This window comes from Talpa occidentalis, unplaced genomic scaffold (assembly GCF_014898055.3).
Source record: "Talpa occidentalis isolate TD23 unplaced genomic scaffold, MPIMG_talOcc4v2.1 talOcc4.2, whole genome shotgun sequence".
Classification (NCBI taxonomy): Eukaryota; Metazoa; Chordata; class Mammalia; order Eulipotyphla; family Talpidae; genus Talpa; species Talpa occidentalis.
Genome location: NW_023602073.1, coordinates 136,422,461 through 136,449,731, shown reverse-complemented (window position 1 = coordinate 136,449,731; position 27,271 = coordinate 136,422,461). Strand labels below are relative to the sequence as shown.

General features: G+C 41.6%; 1 protein-coding gene across 4 annotated transcripts; it reads left to right on the top strand.

Annotated features, from left to right (window-relative positions):
- The first annotated feature begins 72 nt into the window (after positions 1 to 72).
- On the top strand, positions 73 to 26,415 carry ADAT2 (adenosine deaminase tRNA specific 2). Of its 4 annotated transcripts, XM_037520499.2 has the most exons (6): positions 73 to 199; positions 13,460 to 13,564; positions 17,662 to 17,812; positions 20,139 to 20,245; positions 25,276 to 25,348; positions 25,447 to 26,415. In XM_037520499.2, the coding sequence occupies exons 1-6, from the start codon at positions 104 to 106 to the stop codon at positions 25,488 to 25,490; spliced, it is 576 nt and encodes a 191-aa protein (XP_037376396.1). In that variant the 5' UTR covers positions 73 to 103; the 3' UTR covers positions 25,491 to 26,415. The 4 variants fall into 4 exon arrangements, with proteins under 4 accessions (XP_037376396.1, XP_054553872.1, XP_037376397.1 ...); XM_054697897.1 differs by lacking the exon at positions 25,447 to 26,415 and having other exon boundaries at positions 25,241 to 25,345; XM_037520500.2 differs by lacking the exons at positions 25,276 to 25,348; positions 25,447 to 26,415 and adding an exon at positions 21,757 to 22,012.
- The last annotated feature ends 856 nt before the right edge of the window (positions 26,416 to 27,271 follow it).

Below are 27,271 nucleotides of genomic sequence, written 5' to 3'. Positions count from 1 at the left end.
GAACTCGCTCCCGCGTGCGCCGCGATTCCGCTCCCCCGGAAACAGGAGCCCGCGCCCGCCGCGTTCCGCTTCCGGCCGGCCGCGCCGCGGCCCGGGGGACTGCATGGAGGCGAAGGCGGAGTCCGCGCCCGAGGCCGGAGGTGTGGGTTCCGTGTCGGCGGAGGAGATCGAAAAGTGGATGGAGGAGGCTATGCGTATGGTGAGGAGCCCGGGCGGTGGAGGCCGGGGCTGGGACCTTCCTCCCGCCCTCATCCCTAGCTGAGCGTGTGCGCAAACGTCCCGGGGGTGCCTTCGCGACCCCCAATCCCGTGCGCGCCCAGGTGCGCGGGGCCGGCCGCTGGCTGCGCTGCCCTGGGATGCTCTGCAGCGCGTTCTCACAGTGGCTCGGGAGGGAGGAAGGAGACGTGCAGACAAGGCTTATGTTTCACAGGCATGGGGGGTGCCCAAACTTAACCCTCTTCGGGGCGCGCGGGCGCGTCCGAGCTGCGTCCCGGGCGCCCTGGACGCGCTCGCGAACCAGCCAAGTTGTGTGTTTTGTTTCCGATCCCTGAAATCTAGGGGAAGGTCGGCAGGAAGACATCAGGATGTTTCTGGTAGAGAGAAGCATAAAAACAAGTCACTGTACAGTTTCTGCCATTCAGCCACCCCCCCTCCTGCTCGCTGTCCTTTGATTTCCTCTATCCCGTCAGTATTTCTGGTTAAGGTCTCATCAGATTTGTGTGTAATCCGAGCGTTACTCACTTGTGTGTGCCCGCGAGCTCCCTGATAGGCATGAAGGTGTGTGCACGCGCGTGTATTTGCATATATACATATATGCCATTTGGCGCATGTATGTGTATATGCGCGTATACGAGTACAGACTCATGTATCTATGGTGTGTCCTACAATTTTATGTTTCTCTAATGCCTCTGTAAAATAAATATTCTCAAGCTTTTTTTTTTTTAAGATTTATGTATTTTTGCATACAAGAACTGGGGTACAGGCCAGAGGTGCAGGGGTGAGAGGATTCACCAGAGACAGAGTGGGGAGCAGAACAGGCAGACTGACTGAAATACACTGCTGAGGGGAGCAGCGGGCGAGGCAGGAGAGGTCTGCTGCACCATGTGGGTAGCTCCCTGGTCAGCTGGGGATCGAAATCGTGCTGCAGAGGCTGTGGCTTGTTTCATAGTGCGGTGCTTAACCCCTTGCGCCACCAGAGAAGTCCTCAAGGTTTTTTTTTTTAATATATCATATCCTTCCTTCCTTAGTGGTCTCCATTAATTAACTTAGTTAATTAAATTCCGGTCATTCTTTCATTTATTCATTGCACAAATGTTTATTGAGTACACTGTGCTTTGCTTTGGGAAATCAGCTCTCAAGCAGATTCCGTATATTTTTCTTCTCTGACCTCATTACTTCACCTGCATTCATTCATATTATAACCAAATATTTTCCTCTAAGCTATGATACATTAGGTCATCTATCCATTTGTTTTTGTTACTGACATAGTGTTCTTTCGCATTGATTCTCATAGCTTTTTGAAAGTGACTCAGTGCAAAAAAAATCTATTTTATGTTACAACCCAGTAACACATGCACAGTTATGATTGAAGCAAAAATCTCATGCAACAGTGCTAATTCTCCCTGTCTACTTTTCCTGGTATTTTATTTCATTTTGAAAAAAAAATGCTGGTCATGACTCACTAACTTGGTTTCATGATTTCTTCTTTTTTTTTTTTTAAAGATTTATTTATTTATGCATACAAGAACTGGGATACAGGCCAGAGGTGTGGGAGGTGAGAGGATTCACCGGAGACAGAGTGGAGAGCAGAACAGACAGATTGACTGAAACACACTGCTGAGAAAAGTTGTGGGTGAGGCAGGAGAGGTCTGCTACTCCGTGTGGGTCAGCTCTCTGGCCGGGGATTGAACTTGTGCTGCAGTAGCCGCGGATTGCTTCATAGTGCTGAGGCTTAACCCCTTGCACCACCAGGGAAGCCCTCATGACTTATTCTTAAAGCCCACTAAGATCTCTGTAACCTTGACCTTTTTTTTTTTTTTTTAATTGAAAAGGACAGGTTTATTAGGAAAAAGAGAAAGGAAAAAAGAGGCACCTTCATAGGCACAGGTGATCAGAGAACTGCTGCTCTGCCTTTAAAAGGGAAAAGTTTGTTAAAGAAGACACCTGCATGGACACAAGCCGAGAATCTTGGGACAGGAACTGCTAGCCTTGATGTTTTTGTCTCTTAATTGGATTATAGATAATTAAGTGTGATTATGTAGTTTATCTATCCCTACAGAGTTCTGGAGGCCCTTAGCTTATTTTGTTTGTTTTGGCTTTATACATGTTTCTTCCAGATCTTAAACAAAGAGAAAAATATGCTTGTCATAAATCTTGTGCTTTGTTGACCATTCCCTTGCACCTAAAGAAATTTCCCTTTGAAGAATTGTTGGAGTAATTGCAAATGTACTTGTACTTCTGAGAACAGATCAGAGCAGAAGCATAGCTAGAGGCAGATCTGGAGGTAGCAAGTTACTCTCTGATGTACACTGAAGAATTTGAAACTGAAATGATCATTGAGTATGTCATAGTAAGAATACTAGCATCCCCATAGCATTGTATAGAGTAGACGTATTTATGTTGCCAGTACAAATAACTGACTCTAATGTTACCAGGGAAGTGAACGATTTCTGGGTCTTACTTTCTTGATGTTTAAAAGAAAGGGATTACACTATAGAATTTCTATCCTAATCAGTGCTTTTACTATACAAACGTAAGGAGTTATTACTAAAGTTAATCAGGTTTTGTGAAAAATGAGCACAACTGTATTCACCTAATAGGTGCAATATTTTGGGAAGTCATCCTGGCATAATGTAATTAATTAGCAGCCACAATTAAAAAAAAAGCATTTGTATCATTTGACTTAGCAGTATGATGCCATGGTATTTATCTTAAGGAAATAGTTGAAAAAGATAAAGGTAATCATTGTCATTTCAGTTTTATGTGTGTCATGTATGGGTAAAAACCAGGAAAGATTCCAACCTTCTCATAAAGGGAAATAAATAATTAAATTGGAGTGTATCACTGTGTTGGATAATGTGCTGTTATTAAAATCATTATGGATATTGTTAGCATGTGACCCCAGACTAATAAGGAGTGTACGTTGTAAAAGGGTTCCAGCTCTCTGCTGCATAAATGCAAAGGAAGCAGACACTTAGTGTTAAAGATCTTTAATAGAATTGGTGTGCATTAAGAGAGAAGAGAAGAAAAATATTCCCATTAATAGTTTCCCAGTAAAACCCACTAAATTACCCATGTTCTCGTGGACAAATGCCCAGCCAAAGGGGGATGAGTCCAAAGCAAACATGCTGAGGCCTGAAAGCTTGCTTCCATGTAGCCATTATTTCCAAATGGAAAGCTTAGAAGTCTAAGATGCCTTTTAGCAGAGAACCACAAGAAAGGAGTTAAGCAGGCCCCAGAGAGTTAGGAAGGAAGGAGAGAGAGAAAATTCAAAATCATCATACAAATCAAGATAATGCTGCCATTGTTTCTGCCAAGGACAGCTTTCCCACATGCCTCTCACCGGTGAGTCTCTTGCAAGTGTCTCTGCCTGTCTCCTCCACTTACCTTTTTTTAAGTCTCTCCAAGCCTCTGTGTGCAAGCTGAAACAACAGGTGGGCCTGCCTGCCTCTGTGTTATATAGCTTCACCTGACTGTTCAGCTCTGCCCTGAGTTCCCAGTAGCTCTCCCACTCAGGAAGTCTAGTTTATGGCACAATGGGACTTGTATTCCAAGGTGGCTGTGTGCAAGTGGGGGGTGAGGAAAATAACACCTGTTCACTGCACAGCACCTCTCCTTTTATGGAGATTCATGATGTACAATATCAGGTACATATGTAATGTTAACTATCACAATTACATGTGATATTAAACAAGCAGAACACAAATTATTATATAAGTTTAGAGGTTAGAGAGGCTTGTGTTCAAACCTCAGAATAGCTGACATCAAATTAACCTTGACAAGTTCTTAACCTTTTGGCCTCAGTGTCATCTATAAAATGGGTATATAAAGGCTGTCTCACAGAGTTGTACAGATTATATAAATTAAGAGAGTTATTGCTTCATAAGCACCTACCATAATATGTTCAATACATAGATGTTGTCTTTGCTAAATTAATAAAGACTACAGGAGAATGATAAAAAATAATTAATTAATATGGTGAAGTTATGGGTTACTATAAAAAGATTTATCAAAGTATTTTGTAGTAATAGTGTAAAGAAGTAATTGAAGATATAGAATAAAGCCAGAAAATAAAACCAGAATAACCAGTAGTAAATAAATGATAGCATTTATTTGGAGTAGACCTGGAGAACTTGGAATGGAGAAAATAAAAAGTATATCATCGAAGGTAGAAAACATAAAAGAAAAACTGATTTGTTTTAATTACGGCAACATTAAAAACATCTACATGTTAAAACAACAACATATAAAATAAGAAATGTCAAAGAGGGAACATATTTGCAACATAAATAAAAGGATGTGTTAGATAGCTTTCATATATAAACAGACTTTACAAACTAATAAGATGTATACTCTAGTACTGAAAAAAATCAAAGAATATCTACATGTTTATAAAAGAGATACAAATAACTGGCAAGTAAGTGAACAACTGTATGATTTTACTGTTATAAATGAAATAAAAATGATATACAATTTTTCTTTTTTCTTAAAGATTTATTTATTTATTTATACCAGCACTGGGTACAGTCAGAAGTGCAGGAGGGTGAGGGAATTCACCAGAGCCAGAGCGGGGAGCAGAGCAGGCAGAAGGACCAAAATACACTGCTGAGGGGAGCAGCGGGCGGCAGGAGAGGTCTGCGCACCATGTGGGACCCTCCTCCGGTGGCTGGGGAGCAGCCGGGGATCGAACCAGCGCTGCAGAGGCTGCGGGCAGCTTCGCAACCCAGCACTCAACCGCTGCGCCACCTGGGAGGCCCCCAATTTTTCTTTTCTAAAAAATTTTATATATTTATTTTAAATATTTATACAAGAGCTGGGGTACAGGTCAGAGGCGCATGGGAGGGTGAGAGAATTCACCAGAGACAGAGCCGGGGGGCAGAACAGGCAGATGACCGAAAACACTGCTGAGGGGAGCAGCTGGTGAGACAGGAGAGGTCTGTCACGCCATGTGGGTTTCTCCCTGGCCGGTCAGGAACCAAACCCGCACTGCAGAGGCTGTGGACAGCTTCACAGTGCAGCGCTCAACCTGCTGTGCCACCAGGGGAGGCACAAAAATATTTATTTATTTATGCATACAAGAACTGGGGTGCAGCCAGAGGTGCGAGGGGGGCAGTGAGAGGATTCACCAGAGACAGAGTGGGGAACAGAAAAGGCGGCTTGACTGAAATATTCTGCTGAGGGGTGCAGGCAAGACAGGAGAGATCTACTGCGCCATGTGGGTTAGCTCCCTGGCCTGTGATCAAACTCGTGCTGCAGTGGCTGCTGATAGCTTCACAGTGCTGTGACTTAACCCCTTGCACCACCAGGGAGGCCCAAGATACAATTTTTCACACAGTAAATTGGTAAAGTTGAAAAAAATTATAATGCCTCATTTTTGTTTGGGGGATTGTGTATGTGAGTAGTTTGCTAATTGGTTGATGAAACTGAGACAACCTTTCTAGAGGGCAATTTGGCTACATAGATACAAAAAAGCTTTAAAATTGAGTTTATCAGGGCCTTCTTGGTGGCACAGGGGGTTAAGTCACAGCATTATGAAGCTATCCGCAGCTACTGAAGCACGGCACAAGTTCAATCCCTGCCTGGCACAAGTACGATCTCTGCCAACCAGGGAGCTACCCACATGGTGCAGCAGACCTCTCCTGTCTCTCCCACTGCTCCCCTCAGCAGTGTATTTCAGTCAATCCGCCTGTTCTGTTCCACACTCTGTCTCTGGTGAATCCTTTCACCCCCGCCCCCCGCACCCCCCATCTCTGGCCTACACCTCAGTTCTTGTATGCATAAATAAATAAATCTTTTTTTTTTTTTAAAGATTTATTTATTTATTTATACAAGCACTGGGTGCAGTCAGAAGTGTGGGAGGGTGAGAGAACTCACCAGAGCCAGAGCGGAGAGCGGAACAGGCAGACTGACGAAATACACCACTGAGGGGAGCAGCGGATGGCAGGAGAGGTCTGCATGCCATGTGGGACCCTCGCCCCAGCGGCTGGGGATCAAACTGGCACTGCAGAGGCTTCGGGCAGCTTAGCAGCCCAGTGCTCAACCGCTCCGCCACCGGGGAGGCCCTCATAAATAAATAATCTTTAAAAAAAATTGAGTTTATCCCTTAATGTAGTAATTCCCTTTATTTCCAAATAGAAATATATTGTTTTCTTTTTATGATTATAGAATTTCATAGAAATTCAAATTATAAAATGATTTAGCAGGTTAATAGTTAACCTCTTGCCAGAGATCACATTATAAACATTTGGCAGCATCCTTTCCTAGATCTCTCTGTCTTATACACATATACCTTTTTTAATGCAAAAACTGTAAGGATTTTTTAAAATGTATTTTGATATATAGTTTAAGTAAGTGGCATTATATATTTTCTTTTTGATTACGATTACCTTCCTCCTCCTAAACTTAAGTAATTCTTCTTTTGGCTTATCTTCCTTTCACCCCCACCCCATGGTACTTTTGTTTTGAAACCATACAGATATTTTTAGATGGCCTTCTAGAACCATGCTGCTCACGATGGTATCTACTAGCACATGTAACTATTTATTTATTTTTTTAAAGATCCATTTATTTTTATACAAGAATTGGGGTACAGGCCAGAGATGCGGGGGGTGAGAGGACTCACCAGAGACAGAAGCGGGATATGGAACAGGCAGATTGACTGAAGTACATTGCTGAGGGGAGCAGTGGGCAAAACAGGAAAGGCCTATCCCGCCATCTGGGTTTCTCCCTGGCTGGCCGGGAATCGAACTCATGTTGCAGTAGCTGCGGTTTGCTTCATAGGTTGCATCTTAACCCCTGCGCCACCGGGGAGGCCCACATGTGACTATTTAGATGAAGGTGAAATAGTTAAACATTCAGTTCTTCAGTCACGTTAGCTATATTTCTCAAGTCAGTAGCTGGGGCTATGTTCCAAGACCTCCAGTGGCTGCCTGCAAATGGGGAGAGTACCAAATCCTATATAACTGTATATAATGTTGTTTCTTTTGCATAATACACACCTATGATAAAATTTATTTATAAATTTCATACAGTAAGAGGGCCTCCCCGGTGGCGCAGCGGTTGAGAGCTGGGTAGCGAAGCTGCCCGCAGCCTCTGCAGCGCCGGTTCGATCCCCGGCTGCTCCCTGGCCACTGGAGGAGGGTCCCGCATGACGCGCAGACCTCTCCTGCTGCCTGCTGCTCCCCTCAGCAGTGTACTTCGGTCCTTCTGCCTGCTCTGCTCCCCACTTTGGCTCTGGTGAATTCTCTCACCCTCCTGCGCTTCTGACTGTACCCAGTGCTTGTATAAATCAATCAATCAATCAATCAATCAATCAATCTTTTTAAAAAAAAGAGTCTAGGGCCTCCCCGGTGGCGCAGCAGTTGAGCGCTGGGTTGTGAAGCTGCCTGCGGCCTCTGCGGCGCCGGTTCGATCCCCGGCTGCTCCCCGGCCACCAGAGGAGGGTCCCACATGGCGCGCAGACCTCTCCTGCCGCCCGCTGCTTCCCTCAGCAGTGTACTTCGGTCCTTCTGCCTGCTCTGCTCCCCACTCCGGCTCTGGTGAATCCTCTCACCCTCCCGTGCTTCTGACTGTACCCAGTGCATGTATAAACAAAACACACAAATAAATAAATAAATAAATAAAACATGCCTCTATTAAAAAAAAAAAAATTAAAAAAAAAAAAAAAAAGAGTCTAGTATCCAGATTCTGTTTAAAAAATTTTTTTTGTACAGTGAGAGATTAATGACAATGATCAATGATAAACTAGAACAGTAATGACAGTATATTCTGGGAAAAGGTTATGTGAGTGTGATCGCTCTCTCTCAAAATATCTTTTTGTCCATAATACGCTGGTTGACCAGATTACTGAAACCACAGAAAGTGAAACTTAATAATCACATGTGCCCAGTGGCTGCCAGTTTGGACATTAGAGATCAAGGAACATTTCCATCACTGCAGAAGGTGCTGCTGGAAAGCACTGCCCTGAAATGATCCATCCCCAGCAGATCAAAACTCTTGTTCCACTCCTAGTCCCACTAGCCCAGGAATTGTTGCTCTTTAATATTTGACAATCTTGAAGGTGAGAAGTAACATCTATATGACTTTTGTTGTTATTCTTTGATGAAATGATTAAACTCTAAATATTACTGTTTTGTTCAATCATTATGTGATCACAGTTTTCTTTTGGATTGCTAAGCAGGTAACAAAGGTTATTGTTTCAATTATCACAACATAGACTAAATCTAGAGTGGATACAAATGTGAAAATGAGTAACAAGTTTGCACTCTCACTACATACAGAGAGTTCGGGACATAGAGTGCGGATGGCCTGTGGGGTAGGTATTACTGTCCTCATTTTCACGGGGGGACATTGAGGTTTAGAAAATTAAATAAATTCCCTAGAGTTAGAGAGCTGGTAACTGTGAAGTTTGAGCCCACGTCCATCTTTAGCTCTCCTGTGCTGTGCTTGCTTCCTGCCTACCCTCCCTCCTGGAAGTCTCTGCCTTTCATTTTCATTACCGTGACTACCATGTCTTAGACAACATGTCTAAGACAAAATGTCCTAATTGGACATTTGAATTTTTTTTACTCCCTTCATTGCCTAGACATATCCATTGTTCGTAGTTTTATAGCTCTGTGCATTTAGTACCCACTTCTAGGAATAATTCACAAGGCATAAGAAGAATTGAAAAACCTTTGTCACAGAATAATAAATGGTGATCATATTTTGGGGTGTTGGAATTATAAGTGGTTTTTGTTGTTTGATGTGTGGTTATTTCATCCTCAAATTTTCTGCTTTGAACAAGAGAGAGAGATCTTTTGTAAGTTTCATGTATTAGTCTAGTTTGCATAATGCATTTCCAGATACCTAGTATTACTCGAACATTGTGCTAGGACAAAAGGAAATTCAAAAAGAAATCAAGCAGACACCTATCCATTTCAGTGAACACACTGCGATTAAGCATTTCCCATGTGTGCCTTGTGCTGGGCGTGTGAGACAGGCTTGCTGGAACCAGGATCTAGTGCTTGTTTCCCAGGAGCACAGTTTACTTGATGAAACTGAGCTATACACAAATGAAAGAATTAATAGGTAATATGCCCAGGGTCAAAAATAAGAGCTGAAGCTGTAACAGAAAAAAGGTGATGAAGTCCTGAGCAAGTCACTTGAGATAAATTATAGGATGCTTTCTGTATCTTGAAAAAGGGGAAGAGAGTTGGTGGAAAGGAAGGAATAAGTTAATCAAAACAAGGAATTATAAGGAAATAGAGGAATTTGTCTTGGGTTAGGAAATGATCAAGATATCTCTTTAGAACATGGCGTCCTAATTAGGTGCCCAAGTTTTAGCGGATCTAGAAACCCTGAAACTATGTATAAATGTATTATGTGTATGCACCTTTTAGAAATGAGTCTATAGCTTTCATCAAATTCTTGAAAGGGATTTTGGCTCCACAAAGGTTGAGAACTAGGGACCTACAAGAATAAAGAACATTGGCTTGGGGCCTCCCTGCTGGTGCAAGGGGTTAAGTCTGAGCACTGTGCAGCTATCTCCAGCCACTACAGAATGAGTTCGATCCCTGGCCAGGGAGCTAACCCACATGGCGCAGCAGACCTCTCCTGTCTCGCCTGCTGATCCCCTCAGCAGTGTATTTCAGTCAGTCCACCTGTTCTGCTCCCTACTCTGTCTCTGGTGAATCCTCTTACTCCTGCACTGCTGGCCTACACCCCAGTTCTTGTATGCATAAATAAAATAAATTGATGGAGGGCAAACTGTCATTGATAGTAACAGTTGTAGCTTGATTTAACTTTTTGGATGTTATTATTTTTTGCCTCAGAATTGTTCTGGCTAAATATGTCTTTTCTGCTATTTTTTGTTTATCATAGGAAAATATATCCGGGAACTCATTAAGGGTTTGTGCAGGGTGCGGTCTGTCTGCCGTCACCTCTTCTTACCACCACATCATAAGAAAGTCGTTTCTGGGACTGATGGCTTTGGAGAAACGACAGTCTCTTCTCTCCTAGAGCTGCCATTATCTTGACAGGCAGGCCCTTGCCAAAGAAAGAAATGGCATTTACAGACGGAGCAGAGACCAGTGTTAGGACTGGCAAAAGAGGTTTCGTTTTTTTTTATTTTGAAAGGTGATTATTTGTTAACTTACATAAGACCAAGTTGACTTTTTTTTTAAAGGTTTATTTATTTATACAAGCACTGGGGTACAGGTCAGAGGCGCGGAAGAGTGAGAGGATTCACCAGAGAGAGAGCAGGGAGCAGAACAGGCAGACGGACCAAAGACACTGCTGAGGGGAGCAGTGGGCGAGGCAGGAGAGGTCTACCACGCCATGTGAGTTTCCTGGCTGGCAGGCTGGGAATTGAACCCGCGCTGTAGAGGCTGCGGACAGCTTCACAGTATGGTGCTCAACCCGCTGCACCACTGCGGAGGCCCCCAAGTTGACATTTTAAATAGTAACTGAAACTTGGGCTCTCCCCCTAAAGACAAGATGGTTTAATTCAAACTAACCTGCACAAATTTCAGATCTGTTTTGCTTAGGTTCTTTTGCATTCATAAAGAAACGATCAGAGGTTACAGAAGAGTTGGTGGGAGCATTGGAAAGTATGAGATGGGATGGACTGAAAATTATTTTCAGCTTAGTTAAATCTACTTTGAACTTGATAGCATATGTAGATATGTGTATACATATTTAATTTTCAAACTTTTTTGTTAAAGACGAACACGCAGACATACACATTAGGCGAGGCCTACACGGGGTGGGGTTTCACTGTCACTGTCTTCACCTCCACATCTCATCCCGCTGAAGGGTCCTCAGGAGTGATAACTTGCCAAAAGCTGTCTCTCCTAGAATAACAAAGTCTCTCCTGGAAAATGTCCTGAAGGATGGGCTGCAGCTTTTCTTGAGGACATGGCACTCTTTTCAGAAGGATCTTGGTGGTGGTTTGCTTGTTTTGTTTCTTTTCCTCATCATCTTTTTGCTTGTAGACAATATAGCCCATGACCATTCCTCTCTATTAATGAGAACCTTTTGGTGTTAGGTCTGTGTTTTCATAACTTTTTATTTATATTTATTTATTTATTTATCTTAAGATTTATTTATTTTTATACAAGAACCAGGGTACAGGCCAGATGCATGGGAGGGTGAGAGGATTCACCGGAGACAGAGCAGGGAACAGAACAGGCAGATGGACTGAAACATACTGCTGAGGGGAGCAGCGGGCGCAACAGGAGAGGTTCTGCTTCGCCATGTTGGATCATCGCCGGCCGGCTGGGATCAAACCCGTGCTGCAGAGGCTGTGGACAGCTTCAAAGTGTGGCGCTCAACTGCCTGCGCCACCAGGAAGGCCCTCATAACTTTAAAAAAAAAAATTATTTATGCATACAAGAGATGAGGTGTAGGCCAGAGGTACAGGGAGCTGGTGGTGAGAGGAGTCACTGGAACAGAGCGGGGAGCAGAACAGGTGGATTTGCTGAAATACACTGCTGAGGGGAGTAGTGTGAGAAACAGGTGAGGTCTGCTGTGCCATAGGGGTCAGCTCTCTGGCCGGGGATCAAACTTGTGCTACAGTGACTGCGGATAACTTCATAGTGCTGCGACTTAACCCCTTGCGCCACCAAGGAGGCCCCTGTTTTCACACCTTCTAAGGAGCATGCTGAGGTCAGCCAAAGGGTTCTGCTAAACCCTTTCCTAGAAAATTTCTTTGGGGTTCTTTTTCTCCTGCAGATTTTTTTTCTTATTCTAGTGGGCATTCCTGTCCAGTTCCAACGACTCATTGGTCAATTCCTCAGGAACTACTTCTCGGAGTTCCCCCGGGGCATCCTAATCTAACCCAACTGTAGGTTGTTCGCCATCTCAACCACAGACATGCTAAGTGTTACATTCTCTTTATCCTTGGCAAATCCTTTATGTTATGGACAAACCTGAGTGTCGTTTCTCAGATGGTGCTCATCCACTCCTTTTGACTTCACCCTGAGCCTAAGTGAGGTTCTTGATACACAGAGGCTTGAATCCAAAATGGCATCATTGGCTCTGTTGCAGCACAATTCTGGGTCCTCCTCAAGTGGTAGCTTTCCACGTTGCTTTAACTACTTGATCCATTGTTTGAATCAAAGAGTTGGTGTTTGGAGGGAGAAACACCACTTTGTTATGGGGGTGAAAAAAACCAATAAAACAAAGATGGATGTCTTGGAACATTATCAAAATTAGCAAAATCTCAAAAGGCATGTTACTCTACGAACAGTACTTCTGTATTTCACTGGCATAGCAATTCAGGAGAGCATCCTGGAAGAGGAACTGGGTCACCCATGACTTCATATTAGTCCTGCAGTACAGTGGCAATGGACACTGACTGATGTGTCTGATATGAGGTTTGCAAATATCCTATTTAGCTTGCTCTTTCTTCCTTTTAATAGAGTATATTAGTTTCCTATGGCTTCTGTAACAAATTACCACCCAGTTGGTAGCTTAAAACAATACAAGCTTATGCTCTCATAGTTCTGGAGGCCAGGAGTTGGGAATCAGTTTCACTGGACCAGCGCAACTGCAGGGTTGTGCAACTATGGAGGTGCAGAGGAATATGCCCTGGCCAATTCTAGCTCTAGTCATTCCTGGCTTGAGTCAGGCCCCCTTCCTCTGTCTTCAAAGCCACCAGGGTAGCATCTTCAGATCTTGCTCTCTGCTTCACTGTCACATTACTTTCAATTTTCTATGTCAAAGTTCATTGTGTCTCTCTTATAAGGACACTTGTTACTGCACTTAGGACAGCTTGACTAATTCAAGATAATTTACCTGCCTCAAAACGCTCAAAAAATATTTGTTGGATGAATAAATGACTTGTGTACCTGGCGTGATGTGCTGTCCTAAACTTAAATAACATTCTTAGTGGGATGATGGCCTGAACCGTATTGCTATTTAGCTTTCTCCTCCTCCCTAGCTGTCACACTTCCTTCTGACTTTCCTTTCTATAGGAGACCATGGTGCATTTGCAAATTATTTATATATATTTGTAAACCCTAGAATGTTTCAGATTTTCCACCTTTGCATCAGCTGGGCATGATTTAACTAACCTTTTTTATAGAACTGGGACAGATCGAGCCTGTGGGTAGTTTGTGATATACGCCTGAAGAATGCAATCTTGCTGCTTGTGTTACTTTTTCCTTTGTTCTATCCATGCTCATCTGTGTTTCTTTCTTTCCTGTAATCTTTTCAAGTAGTGAACATTACATGTTAGATTTTTTACTTTGTCTTTCAGGCAAAAGATGCCCTAGAAAATACTGAGGTTCCTGTTGGCTGCCTGATGGTCTATAACAATGAAGTTGTCGGGAAGGGAAGAAATGAAGTTAATCAAACCAAAAATGTGAGTGAGTCGAGTGGTGTAATCGCAAGCACATGGCAGTGATGGTAGGAGTGGAATGAACTTATCCATCCGTGGGAATACCGCCGCTTAGAGAGTCCCATAGATCTGATCGAAGGGCTTCCCCATAACAGTTCTCTCTCTGTCTCTCTTTTATTTTTATTTGTTTTTTAAAAGATTTATTTATTTTTATACAAGAGCTGGGGTTCAGTCCAGAGGCGCGGGAGGGTGAGAGGATTCACCAGAGACAGAGCAGGGAACAGAACAGGCAGACTGACTGAAATACACTGCTGAGGGGAGCAGCGGGTGAGACAGGAGAGGTCTGCTGCACCATGTGGGATTCTCGCTGGCCAGCCGGCTGGTGGGTTGGCCAGCCAGCTGGCCGGCTGGCCAGCCTGGATCAAACCCACACTGAAGAGGCTGCGGACAGCTTCACAGCACTGCGTTCAACTCGGGAAGGCCCTCTTTTTTTTTTTTTTTTTTTTTTTAAGATTTATTTATTTATTTATACATGCACTGGGTACAGTCAGAAGCACGGGAGGGTGAGAGAATTCACCAAAGCCAGAGCAGGGAGCAAAGCAGGCAGAAGGACCGAAGCACACTGCTGAGGGGAGCAGCGGGTGGCAGGAGAGGTCTGCGCACCCTGTGGGACCATCCTCCGGTGGCCGGGGAGCAGCCGGGGATCGAACTGGCACTGCAGAGGCTGCGGGCAGCTTCACAACCCAGCGCTCAACTGCTGCGCCACCGGGGAGGCCCAGGCCCTCTCTTTTTTTAAATCATATAATTTATTTATATATCTTTTACATCATTGTTCACTTTTGTACATCGTTTGCTTTTTTGAGTGCCTTTTATTTTCTTGATTCTGATAGTGGCAAATGTTTGTTCTTTTAATTTTGGGAAATTCAGTAAAATTTAATGAAGCAATTAAATTTTCAGGACTAATTTTCTTTTCATGGAGTTTTACTTTAACACTTCAGTGACATGTGAGGGAAATTTTATAACCTCAGAGTGTCATTTTAAATAAACTAATATATGCAAGTTCTTGATTTTTAGAACTTCAGTTTAACTTGTATGGCATTCTTAATTCTTTAAATGATGTGTTCCTAAAAAGTAAGTTAAGAAATCATCCTCAATTTTAAACCCTTTTACACTGCTGGTAGGAGTGCAAACTGGTCCAATCACTATGGAAAGCTGTCTGGAGGACCCTCAAATTACTAAAAATGGATCTACATATGATCCAACAATTCCACTCATAGGAATCTACACAAAAGACACAAAAGATTAATTCAAAAAGAAACCTGCACTCCTATGTTCATTGCAGCACTATTTACAATAGCTAAGATAGGGAAACAAACTAAATGCCCCAAAACAGATGAGTCGATCAAGGTGTGATCTATATACCCAGTGGAATACTACTCAGAAATTAAAAAAAGATAAACTCATGCCATTCACAGCAACATGGATGGAGCTGGAAGGGATTGTGCTCAGTGAAATAAGTCAGAAAGAAAAAGAAAAAATGGATGGTTTCACTTATAGGAGGAATAGGGAAACCATACAAGGGAACAGAGGGGGAAAAAAAAGACAAAACTAGCAGGCAAACTATAAATCCAAGACTTTCAGCAGGGGAGGGGGAAGGAAAGGGATCAAAACAGGGGAGGGAAGAGCACAAGAATCTATCATGGGGCCTCCCTGGTGGCGCAGCGGTTGAGCGCTGGGTTGCGAAGCTGCCTGCAGCCTCTGCAGCGCCGGTTCGATCCCAGCTGCTCCCCGGCCACCGGAGGAGGATCCCTCATGGCAAGTAGACCTCTGCTCCCCTCAACAGTGTACTTCGGTCCTTCTGCCAGCTGTGCTCCCTGCTCTGGCTCTGGTGAGTTCTCTTGCCCTTCCGCGCTTCTGACTGTACCCAGTGCTTATATGTATAAATAAATAAATAAATCTTTAATTAAAAAAAAAAAAAAAGAATCTATCATGATGGTTGACAGATACCTTGGTGGGAATTTTATGGGGACTACACCTGGAAGGAGAAATCAAACACTGCAAAAATGAACAATGATATAAAAAATATATAAATAAATTTTTTTTTAAGTCCTCAATTTTAAACTGGTTGTATAAAGGATACATAAAGAAAGGTATTCTTCTATCACATACTTCAGTGGAATAAAAGCTTTACCACTTGCTGTCTCTGCCTATGTGTAGTAGATATACCTTAATAGTTATGTGACTTTTAATTTATTGTGGCTGAGAAGTTCATGAATTAAGGCAACATTTCTAGAACATAGCGCAACAGTATTTCATGGTAAATTTGAAGTATTAAATGTTGTGATTATAGTAGGAGACTCAAGGGTAGTTTATAACCATAACACCTCTCAGAGACTACAATCTTGAGAGCCAGGTAGAAAGCTGCTGTTAGTACTGGTGTTATGGGACTTTAAAGTTCATCCATCACATCTATCAAAAAGGAAACAGATTTAGCAAAACACATGCAAAGTAGGAACCCAGATTCAGAAAGCAGCTATTGTGTGGGTCTAAAAATATTCATGAAATACACACATAGTACAGCAATTAGTGAATATACAGATGATTATTTGGGAGTAGAATTCTGTAATTTTTTTTTTCTTTTTGCCATGTCAAATGAGTTGCTTTAATTTCAGGCAGTGCAGAAACTGTGTAGTTTAAATAATTGTCCTATCTCCCTATTTATACCTGGTGGTTCAGTACCGTAGCTTTTACATGAGAACTTTGTCCTAATGAGAGCCTTCTAACCACTCTTAATGACCTGATTTCTTCTATACCTTGATATCAAACTGGATTTATTTTGGTGTGTATATCCTATAGAAGATTGCCCTATAAACACAGTGTAGAGGGACTCTCAAACCCAAATGAGGAGATCTGAGTTCTATTGGGCTCCAGTACTGCCTCCACTATTGCCTGTCACCCTGCTTTGTCAATCCATCCTAACGTGGCTTAGTTTCTGGTTCTTCCGCAGTAGAAGCAGAGGGTGCTGGTGGAGATGATTCAGCTCATCCCAGTTATTCATTGAGAACTCTTCAATGGGGCAATTGAATTCAGTAATTCTCTTTGATTTTTAAGAGTGTTCGACTAGGGGAAACTGTTTTGACTCTCCAGTTGGTTCTGGATGCAGCTAGGCTTGGGAATCTCTTCTCTAAAGTATCTTCCAGCTTTGAGTTTGTAATTCTGGGGCAGCATCACTCTATCCCCCACCCTGCCCCCTGGCCTCCAGGCATATGGGGCCACTGTGCCAGCAATTCCACACCCTGCTCTAAGTCCCAGGTAAACGAGCATCTTTCTATTTGCCTCCCCAACCCCCATTATATGCTTAAGGAAGACTGAGATTTTTTTTATCTCCCACAGAATTTAGTGTAGTGGTTTATACATAGCTCACATTCAGTGTAAGTTTGCCGATGGAGGCAGTGATCACAAACATTAAAATTCAGCAGGGTGCTATATATATGTGCTTCATGTAATTCAGATTGCTTTATGAGATGTGGATACCAGTATACCCCACAGTACACACGGAAAACCAAGACTTAGAGAACTTAGGTAAGTTGACAAAGGCTGCATAATTACAAATGTCATGGGCAGGATCACATTTAGATGTGGTTGATCTCTACTATCAGCCAGCATATTAAATCTGATCCCAAAGAAAATGTGAATGATGACATCTTAGTAAACTAAATATAGATTTGCTTAGAGTGAGGTCATTGACAGCCATTTCAAACTGGAGCACAAGCTTATGAAAGTTTCAAACTTTTTTTATAAAATATTCAGAAACCATAGCCTCATCTTTTTTGGATTTTTTTTTTTTTTGAGATTTATCATTGCTATGGCATTATAATTGAGAGTCTCCCCACTGTCCTTGGTATTTAAATATAAAAAGAGCTTACTTCCTGTGGCATCTTGGCTTGGTGAGGTGGTGATCCTTGAACTAGGGAGTGCAGTGTCAATTGCTAAGGGTGTCCAGCAATTGACAGTTGGAAAGGGTGTCATGGAAACGTTGGCAAAAGCAATAGGCCATTGTTTTATATTTACTTTTGAAAATTGTAAAACAGTTGTAAATGCCAGCGCCTCTTTCTTTTCAGGCTACCCGCCATGCAGAAATGGTGGCCATCGACCAGGTCCTCGCCTGGTGCCGGGGCTGCGGCAGGAGCCCCGCGGAGGTGTTTGAACACACGGTGCTGTACGTCACGGTGGAGCCATGCGTCATGTGTGCTGCTGCCCTCCGCCTGATGAGTATCCTTTGATGTCATCCATGTCTGTGCGCGTGAACGCAGCAACGGCCAGCTTCTAGAATAGGAAACCGATTTATCAAACCAATTATAGAAGATGCCTATTATAAGATAAGGTATTCCCTTCATCAAAAAATTTTAGAAATGACCTTCCAATAGTAAAATGACCTATTTCCTTTTATATCAACAAACCTGTAACTATTAAATAAATAACTATAAATAACTATAAATAAGTAAGTTAGAGAAATAAAAGCATATAATTAACTTGTTAGGTAAAAGTAAATCATAAAGTAGGTGATAAAACTGCTTAGGAAAAAGTCTAAAGAATATTTGCCTTTGGACAATAGATTATAGGTGATCTGAAATTTTGCTTTATTTATATGTTTTCATTTGTTTATTTTTGCCATGAATACCTATTACAATATGTGAAAAATTTTAAGTCAGAAATAATTATGAAGCAATAAGTAAATAATTTGTGATATAATTGTAAGAAAATGGGAAATTGAAAGATATAGCTCTTTGAATTGTGCCTTGAGTAGAGCAATATAGATATTGACTATAACAAATTAGTCTCTGAGCTCTTTTAAAAAATTACCTGGTTAAGAATTACATAAAATATTAAAAAAAATGACACATTAGCAAAGTTCATAAATAAAGGGAAAAAAATTGCCTGGCAATTCAAAAACTTAGTTTCACACGTTCGTATTTTTTATGTACTTATTTTACTGTATATGTATCAGTCATTCCATCATGTTAAAAATAATACAGAAGTTTTTGATTATGATAACATGTATAATCTCTCCTTTATAAAGGGGCTTATGATCACCTGAGAATTCTCTCCCCACACTGCCTCAGAGTGGCTCAGCTTTCACCTGTTTTGTATTGGGGTGCAGGATAATATTCTATCTGGAGACAAACAGGGAACCATTTGTTGTTTTTAAAAGGTGAAAATCCCTGGATTAAATTTCTTCCTCCTTTCTGGCTCCAATTCTCTAATGATTCTGAAAAAGTGAAGTGGGAGACACCTGCGAATGTGCTAAGCCGAACTTTTATCAGCTACATGTTCAGTCTTACTCTATTTGCAATAGCAAGATGTTGATTTTAAATCCTTTAAAATCTTTTTTCTTTTGTGTAACTGGATTGCATGTTTTTAACACTCAGCCTGAGCTTAATGGCTTTTAAGAGTGGCATGAACTTTACTCTCCAGCTGGAATAAACAGAAACCCACCTAGTGGTGTCACGATATACACTTGAATGCCACATTCTCTGCAGGACCTTAATTCTTTTTTAAAAAAAATTATTTATTATAAATTTTTAAAAAATTTTAAAATTTTTTATATCATTGTTCATTTTTAAACAATATTTGCTTCCCCCCACTCCCTCAGGTGTAGTCCCTATAGAGTTTCCTTCCCCAGTGCACCTGTGCACCATCACCTCAGTCCCTGGGCTCCTCCCTCCCTCCCTCTGATCCCTCTCCCACCTCCTCCCCTGCAGAATGTCTCTGATATATAATTGTCTGTTTTTGCTTTGTTGTGTTTTGTACTATTATTGTTTTTTTACACTGATGTCTTATTTGGTTCCCCTATATTCCTGCTATAAGTGAAGCCATCTGATATTTTTCTTTTTCCTTCTGCCTTATTTCACTGAGCGTAATTCCTTCTAGTTCCATCCACGTTGCTGCGAATGGCATGAGTTTATCTTTTTTGATTGCTGAATAGTATTTCATTGTGTATATATACCACATCTTCCTGATCCAGTCATCTATTTTTGGGCATTTGGGTTGTTTCCAGGTTTTACCTGTTGTAAATAGTGTTGCAATAAACACAGGGGTACAGGTGTTCTTTTGGATCAATGTTTTTGTGTCCTTTGGGTAGATCTGTAGTAGTGGAAATGCCGGGTTATATGGAAGTACCATTTTTAGTAGACTGAGAAACCTCCAGACAGCTTTCTATAGTGATCAGACCAGTTTGCACTCCCACCAGCAATGCAGGAGAGTTTCTTTTTCACCATATCTTCGCCAACATTTGTAGTTGCTAGTTTTTTTGATATGTGCCATTCTGAGTGGTGTAAGGTGGTATCTCAATTTGGTTTTGAGTTGCATTTCCCTGATTATAAGGGATGGTGAACATTTTTTCATATGCCTGTTGGCCATTTGCATTTCCTCTTTGGAGAAATGTCTTTTAAGTTCTTCTGCCCATTTCTTGACTGGATTGTTTACTTTGTTTTTGTTGAGTCGTGTGAGTTCTTTGTGTATCTTTGTGATCAGTCCCTTATCAGTTGTATAGAGTGCAAATATTTTTTCCCAGTCAGGCACCTTAATTCTTTCGTATAAATCCCACTGGTTGTATATGGCTGTCAAAATGAACGATTTGGTGGTTGTGGCTCTGTTCTGAATATTGCCTCTGCTGATTTACCGAACACTGGGAGACCATTTCAGGTAAGTTGACCTGCTTTTGCTCTTTCATTCTAATTGCTTTGATCTCATTATGAGCTTTTAAACAGTTAGTATGTGATCAGTGTATTAAGAAGCCATGATGGAGCCAGTCAGGCTCCCAGGATTTCTAGTGAAGTTTATTTTATGCCTTAGTAAACGACAACAGGTAATAGTTTGTTGGTGAATGCCTAGCAATCTTAATGGGGGGGTTGAAATTGTATGGGGAATATAAAAATAAAATTTATTATTAAAAAAAGAAAATATAAGATTAAAAAAAATATTGAAACTGGAATATGATTACAAAACCCTTTGGAATGAAAAAATGAAGGAGGGTATGTTTAAATAAAGCATTAATGAACAAAAAAAAAAAAGAGAGAGATTCTTTCCTGAAGGGAGTCCCTAGCCTTATGAGGTACCTCCAGACTGTCCTTACCAATGCCTTCAGGTATGTGTGAAGCCACTCCCACTACTGGCATTTTCTCTCAATAAAAGTTCCCAGCTCCAGCTATGATAATAAGATTGAGTGATGCATAACCGCTGTCAGTACAGTAGAGTTAATTAAAGTGAACACAATATATTCTTGCTCATATTCAATCATTTTGCTTGATTATGATGTATTATATTTGGTATCTGGCAATCAAACCTACATTTTCGTTATTTTTCCCCTGCCTTTTTTTTTGTGAAATTTCCCCCATGGGCCTTCCCTGGTGGTGCGGTGGTTGAGCGCTGGGTTGCGAGGCTGCCCGCAGCCTCTGCAGCGCCGGTTTGATCCCCGGCCACCAGCGAGGGTCCCACAAAAAAAAAAAAAAAAATTCCCCCAGATACCACAATCCATATTTCTTTCATTTTCTCTAAGAAATTATACTTTCCTTTTAATCTTGCCACTTGTCCTAGTTTTATGTTTGTTTAAGGTTATGAACAAGAGTAATTTATTTTTCATAGTTTGAACTATAGATGCATATCAATTTTCATCAACTTGTTTGGTTATTTTTCTTTTCATGATATGAAAGTAATCCTAAAAGTATTATGCTTTAAAAGAAAAGGACTTAAATGCTGGATGTTGCAGGCAATTAACGTCAAAGACTGCAGATATTAAGTATCTAAGAAAGACTAAATTTGACTGAATCCCAATGAGAACAAGTTTTGGAAGACATGCTGTTTTGAGTTTTACCAGCTGAACATTAGCTTTCCTAACCACTCCTGTATATTTTAGAATAGATAATTTTAACATCATATCAGAAATTACAATAAAATGATGGAGAGTAAACAGTACAATGAGCTTCATCATTAAAAAAAAAATCTACAAAGCAACTTGATTTTGCCTATCACTTCTCTGTGACTCTTTGCAAATAACTCCTGACTGTTCTTCATTGATAAGAGGTAAAGAATTTCTCAAAACTTCGGGGATGAACAAAGGTGAGCCCTTAGTTACCAGGTGGGAGTGGACTGTTTCTCCCCAGCATGTCAGTGATATCGAGTGCACTAACAGTCCTGTCGGACACATCTCTGCACAGGGTGGATCTGGATGATCAAATAAATTCATTTGTGGTATGGACACCTGGCTGCAAGGACTCACTGAAAAGAATGGCCATGGTTTGAAGTGATTTCTCCAGATCTGAAGTTAAGTTAGGTGTTTTAAGTTTTGAGATTCTAAAGAAAACATCGATGCTATACATTTTCGAATGCTGTATTTTCCTCCTCTATTTGACTGGGTCAGGGAGGAAGAATGAGGACCAGGTTTGTGGGAGGTGGACCACTGTTTTCATAATGCAGTTATAAATTCTTTTAATACTATGTTATAAGTAGCATTAAAGTTCATAGAAGATACCTTCCGAACTATTGTTTTCAACAATGATGGTGATTAATTTATATTATTAAGGGCCTCCCTGGTGGCGCAAGGGGTTAAATCTCAGCACGGTGAAGCTATCACCAGCCACTGTAGCAAGAGTTCGATCCCCGGCCAGGGAGGTGACCCACATGGCTCAGCAGACCTCTCCTGTCTCTCCAGCTGCTCCCTTCAACAGTGTATTTCAGCGGATCTGCCTGTTCTGCTCCCTACTTTGTCTCTGGTGAATCCTCTCACCCCCCCACACCTTTGGCCTACACCTCAGCTTTTGTATGCATAAGTAAATAAATCTTTTTAAAATTATATTATTTAATCTGCTCCATTAAAATTTATTTAATAAGAATATGTGCTTTTTGTCAAAGCCATAAATCCCCAATGAATGCTTGAAAATAATATCTTGGTATCTTAGAGAGATGCAGTTTCCGTCTCCCCCTGTAACTCAACAGGCCTTGTCCCTGACTGCAGTTGAGACTCACCTGGAGAGCTTTTAACTACACTGGTGCTTGGCCCCCATCCTGGACCAGTGCATCAGAGGCTGGGAGTGGGATGGGGAGATGGAGAGCTCTCAAACCATTGTACTGAGCAGTCAAGGTTGAGAGCCATGGCACTCAGTCACGTGAGAGGAGAACACTCTGACCTGCCATGTGAGTGCCGTGAGAGAGCAAGAGGAGAGATGGGGTGCCCAGGCACCGGGACAACACTTCACGTGGTAAGAGAAGGGGCTGGCGGGAAGGATGAAGGACTAGCATCCCAGGGAGCTAACTTGCAAAAAGTATGGTCAGTAATTGCTGTAACTGCACAGACTTGAGGAAGATGGGAAGGGGACCAGGGGTTTGGTCGCTAGGGGGTCATGGGGTCCTGACAGGGCAGCTTTGGTGACATCCCAGCAGCACAAGCCAGTGAGGATGAGGTTGAGGCAAAAAACGAGAACCGCACTGACAACCTTGAGTCTGGAATGTTCTCAGGAAATAATAGGGTTAAAGCTTGTCTGGAGGGCAGAGTGGAAGGTAGTTTATTGTTTTCTTTCCCTCTAGCTTTATTGAGAGATAACTGACTTATGACATTGTGTAAGCTTAAGATGTACACTGTGATGATTTGATACACATATGTATTGTGGTTTACATTGCTAATGTTAACAAGATTAGTTACCATATCCTTCATCTCACGTAGTTACCATCGTGTTGTGACTGTTGTTAGGGTGAGAACATTTATGCTCTGCTTTCATAGTAATTTTCAATGCTTATAGCATACAATACACTATAAGCACCATGCTATATAGCCCCTGAGCTTTCTTATCACTGGAAATGCATACTCTGCAACCATTCCCCTCACTACTCCTCCCATTCTCTGGCTCCCATACAGCTGCCACTCTTCTGTTTCTGTAAAGAAATTGTATGTGTGTGGACACACACACACACACACACACACACACACTGGAATATTATTCAGCTATAAAAAAGGCAGGAAATACTATCACTTGTGACAACATGACTTGACCTTGAGGGCATTATATTAAGAAAGGTTAGAGAAAGACAAATACTGTGTGGTCTCATATGTGGTGTCTAAAAGCATTGAACTCATTGTTTTGATGGGGAAGGTCTCTGCAGATTTTTTGTAGGTCTGGGCAAGATTAGACTGAAGGCAAAGGAGAAAGGGAAGGTTATTCTGAGCTGAGGCCCAAAGTGGGGTCTTTCTAGGCCCCCTGCTGTCCTGTGTGCTGGCTCCTTCCCATCCTGGCTCTGCTTCCTTAGAATCTCCATTTGTTGTATCACTCTGTCTGAGGGTGCCACGTATCAAGTCCACACTCCTGGGACAAGCCTATATATTTTGACCTCATTTTATCTCTTTTACTGTTTTCCTTATGCTTAAAAATCCCCTCCCTCTACCCACCATTTGGCTTCCTTATATACAATCTAAGTTTATTCCTATTCTTTCTCTGACATGCTGTGCTCAGCCTCTTTAGATGTTCTCTACCTTTAAGGCAAGTGCAAGTTTCATCTTCTCCATGTAATATTTCATATACTATTTAGTGTTGTGTTGCAATTTCTTGTTTTTCCATATGTGTCAATCTCTTCTCTCCAGTTAGATACCAAAGTAGAACCAAGTAGATACTCAAAATAATCCTCCACGTCAGGATAGACATATTTTTTATACAGACATGGTCGTAAATTATTTAACCTTTGTGAGTCACTTATAGCTCTGTCATATATATTTTTTTAACAACTTTTTAAAAATAAAAAATCATTTTTAGTTGTGGAATGGCAGCCCTAGCTCTATAGCAGCAAATACTTACTGGGCCACCAGCAATAAAAGTAGCTAATGTTTAATGAACACTTAGGATATGCCAGCTCTTTATCGGGTTTTATTTTATTTAATCTCATTTAATCCTCACAAAACCCTTCTAGGTAAGTGCTGTAATTAGCTTGATTTTACATAGGAGGAAACTGAAGCATAGAAAGTTTTATCAGCATCTTATCAAGATCACATAACCCATAACTAATAATAGTTGATTGTGAAATAATTGATGGATTGACAGTTGTCTGACTGAGGCCATACAGCAGTTTCTTAAGTGACCTTGTTTAGCTCATATTATTTCTTTTTCTTTTTTCTTTTTTTAAAAGAGTTATTTATTTATTTGTTTGTTTGTTTGTTTGTTTGTTTATAGAAGCACTGGGTACAGTCAGAAGCGTGGGAGGGTGAGAGAATTCACCAGAGCCAGAGCGGGGAGCAGAGCAGGCAGAAGGACCGAAGTACACTGCTGAGGGGAGCAGCGGGCGGCAGGAGAGGTCTGCGCGCCATGTGAGACCCTCCTCTGGTGGCCGGGGAGCAGCCGGGGATCGAACTGGCGGCGCAGAGGCTGCGGGCAGCTTCGCAACCCAGTGCTCAACCGCTGCGCCACCGGGGAGGCCCTCATATTATTTCTTTAAAAAAAAATTCCCACCAACATGGAATGAAGCTCAGGGACCTGGTGTTATATGTTTTTTTTTTTTTTTGCTTAATCATAGTTTCTGAGAATCGATTGGTCATATTAAGAGAAGACTTACTGTATATCCATTCCTTTGGAAATATCATTCTCTGCCCATATTACTAATATCTCTGAAGTGTGCTAACATTAGCTGATGTATATTTACAAATCCTGCATGTGTTTATAGGTCTGCATTCATTCCCAGCTTTCTCCTTTCTCCAGTGCATTCCGGGATATCGGGCTGAGGAAGCAGTGTCCATGTTAAAGACCTTCTACAAACAAGAAAATCCCAACGGTCAGTTTTCCATACTGTACATAACACAGGTCACTTAAACCAGTGTGAAGAGAGTCTGACATGAACCTGCCTCTTCATTTTCTTTCTTCTTTTCACAGCACCAAAATCAAAAGTTCGGAAAAAGGAATGTCAAAAGTCTTGAACTCGTTCCGATGAAAGACTGATGCCCCTGGATGAAATTCTTGGACTAAAAGCTGTGGACATCGTTGAGGCAAATGTTTATATGCTGTTTTTAACCAGTGGGAAAATGATCTCTCATCATTTGCTCTGTTAAAGGAAGAAATGAGAACTTTTTGAAAGTCTGACAAATTTATACACCTGCTAGCTTTTCCACAGTCTGAAAAAACATTTTAAGAAGAGGAAAAATTAAACATTGAGGTTTTAGAAATGAGTAAGCAGTACGTGCTTTTCTTACCCAAACTTTTACACCCAGTCCAGGAAAGTGCTGACTTTTTGAGACTGTGTGTCTGGACCCGGTTGCCTGGTGTGTGTGTCTGGACTGGTGCGCGCCATGCTGTGGACACCTGCTTCAGGACTGGTATTTTAGAATCAGATTCTTCATTCTTTGAAGCTGTTATTTTCACCCAGGGTGTCAGGGGCCTGCGACTTCCTTGGATATTGCATATGAATGATATAATATAAACCATGACTACATGATCCTCAGGAAACATTTTTTTTTTGCTTAGACAGTCTGGAGAAAATTCATACTTTAAAAACCAGTGCTTTATTTTATTAATTTTTAAAAGATTTATTTATTCATGATATAAGAACCAGGGTACAGGCCAGAAGTGCGGGAGGGTAAGAGGATTCACCAGAGACAGAGTGGGGAACAGAACAGGCATACTGACTGAAATACATTGCTGAGGGGAGCAGCGGGCGAGACAGGAGAGGTCTGCCTCACCATGTGGGTATTTCCTCGGCCTGCTGATATTGAACCCGCACTGTAGAGGCTGCGGACAGCTTCATAGCACTGTGCTCAACCACCTGCACCACCAGGGAGGCCCTGAAAACCAGTGCTTTAATGTCATTTAAAAATGATAGCATATTGCTATAATAAAATCTTGTTTATGTCTTCTTTGAAGATGAATAGTCTTAGAAGACACAAGAGTTTAAGCGGGACCATTCCTTCTCTGTTACTGAGCAGCTGTACGGTGTGTGTCAGGCTCTGTTTGTTCATTGAATCAGTGACCCAACAAAGTGTCCTGCCCTCGTGGAGCTTATATTCTAGCAGGGGAGACATAACAAACATACCAGGTGCACAGTATTTAGTGGCAAGAATTATGGCAAAAAGAAAAAGGAGATCAGGATAAAGGGATAGGTGTGCCATTGGGTGGTGGAAATGCTGGTTGCAGAATTAATTAAATAGAATGGTCAGTTTAATCTGAAATTGGATAGTGATTTCTTTTTCTAAAAACTCAGAAGGCAATTAAAAAGGCAGAGTACATAGGATCAAAGAATTGCAGCTGGGAGCACACAGATTTGCCCCCTGGAGAGACATAGTCAGTGGGTTTTATGGGAAAAGAAGAAAATGAGATAGGGGTTAAAGTTGATTAGTGTTAACAGGCTTAGCTATTCCTGACTGTACATAATTGGTTCTGATTCTGTAGAAAGGATGAAAAGGGAACTTGATTGATTCTTTTAGCTATACGTTCATAATTATCAGTTCTTCCCAGTGGTTTACTTGCTGGTTTCTTAAAACAATTGCTGTTGGCCCAGTCCAGAGGTATTTGCCCAGTTCAGTGAGACAGCTGTGCAGTTTCTGTGTAATAGCTCCCTGATTCCATTTCAAAAATGGCCTTACAAATGACAACTTTTCAGAAGAATTTCAAGTCTAAAATTTTCCTATGTGAACACAGCCCTGGAAAGGGTTTCCAAAGGCAGGAATCCCCCGTGTTCATGCTTGACAGCGGGAAGGGTTGACTG

Excerpts from the sequence above, each read along its gene's own strand:
- ADAT2 (XM_037520499.2), top strand. The coding sequence starts at position 104 with ATGGAGGCGAAGGCGGAGTCCGCGCCCGAGGCCGGAGGTGTGGGTTCC. Across the intron at positions 200-13,459 it reads TGGAGGAGGCTATGCGTATG|GCAAAAGATGCCCTAGAAAA; the intron begins GTGAGGAGCCCG and ends TTTGTCTTTCAG. Across the intron at positions 17,813-20,138 it reads TGCTGCCCTCCGCCTGATGA|AAATCCCACTGGTTGTATAT; the intron begins GTATCCTTTGAT and ends ATTCTTTCGTAT.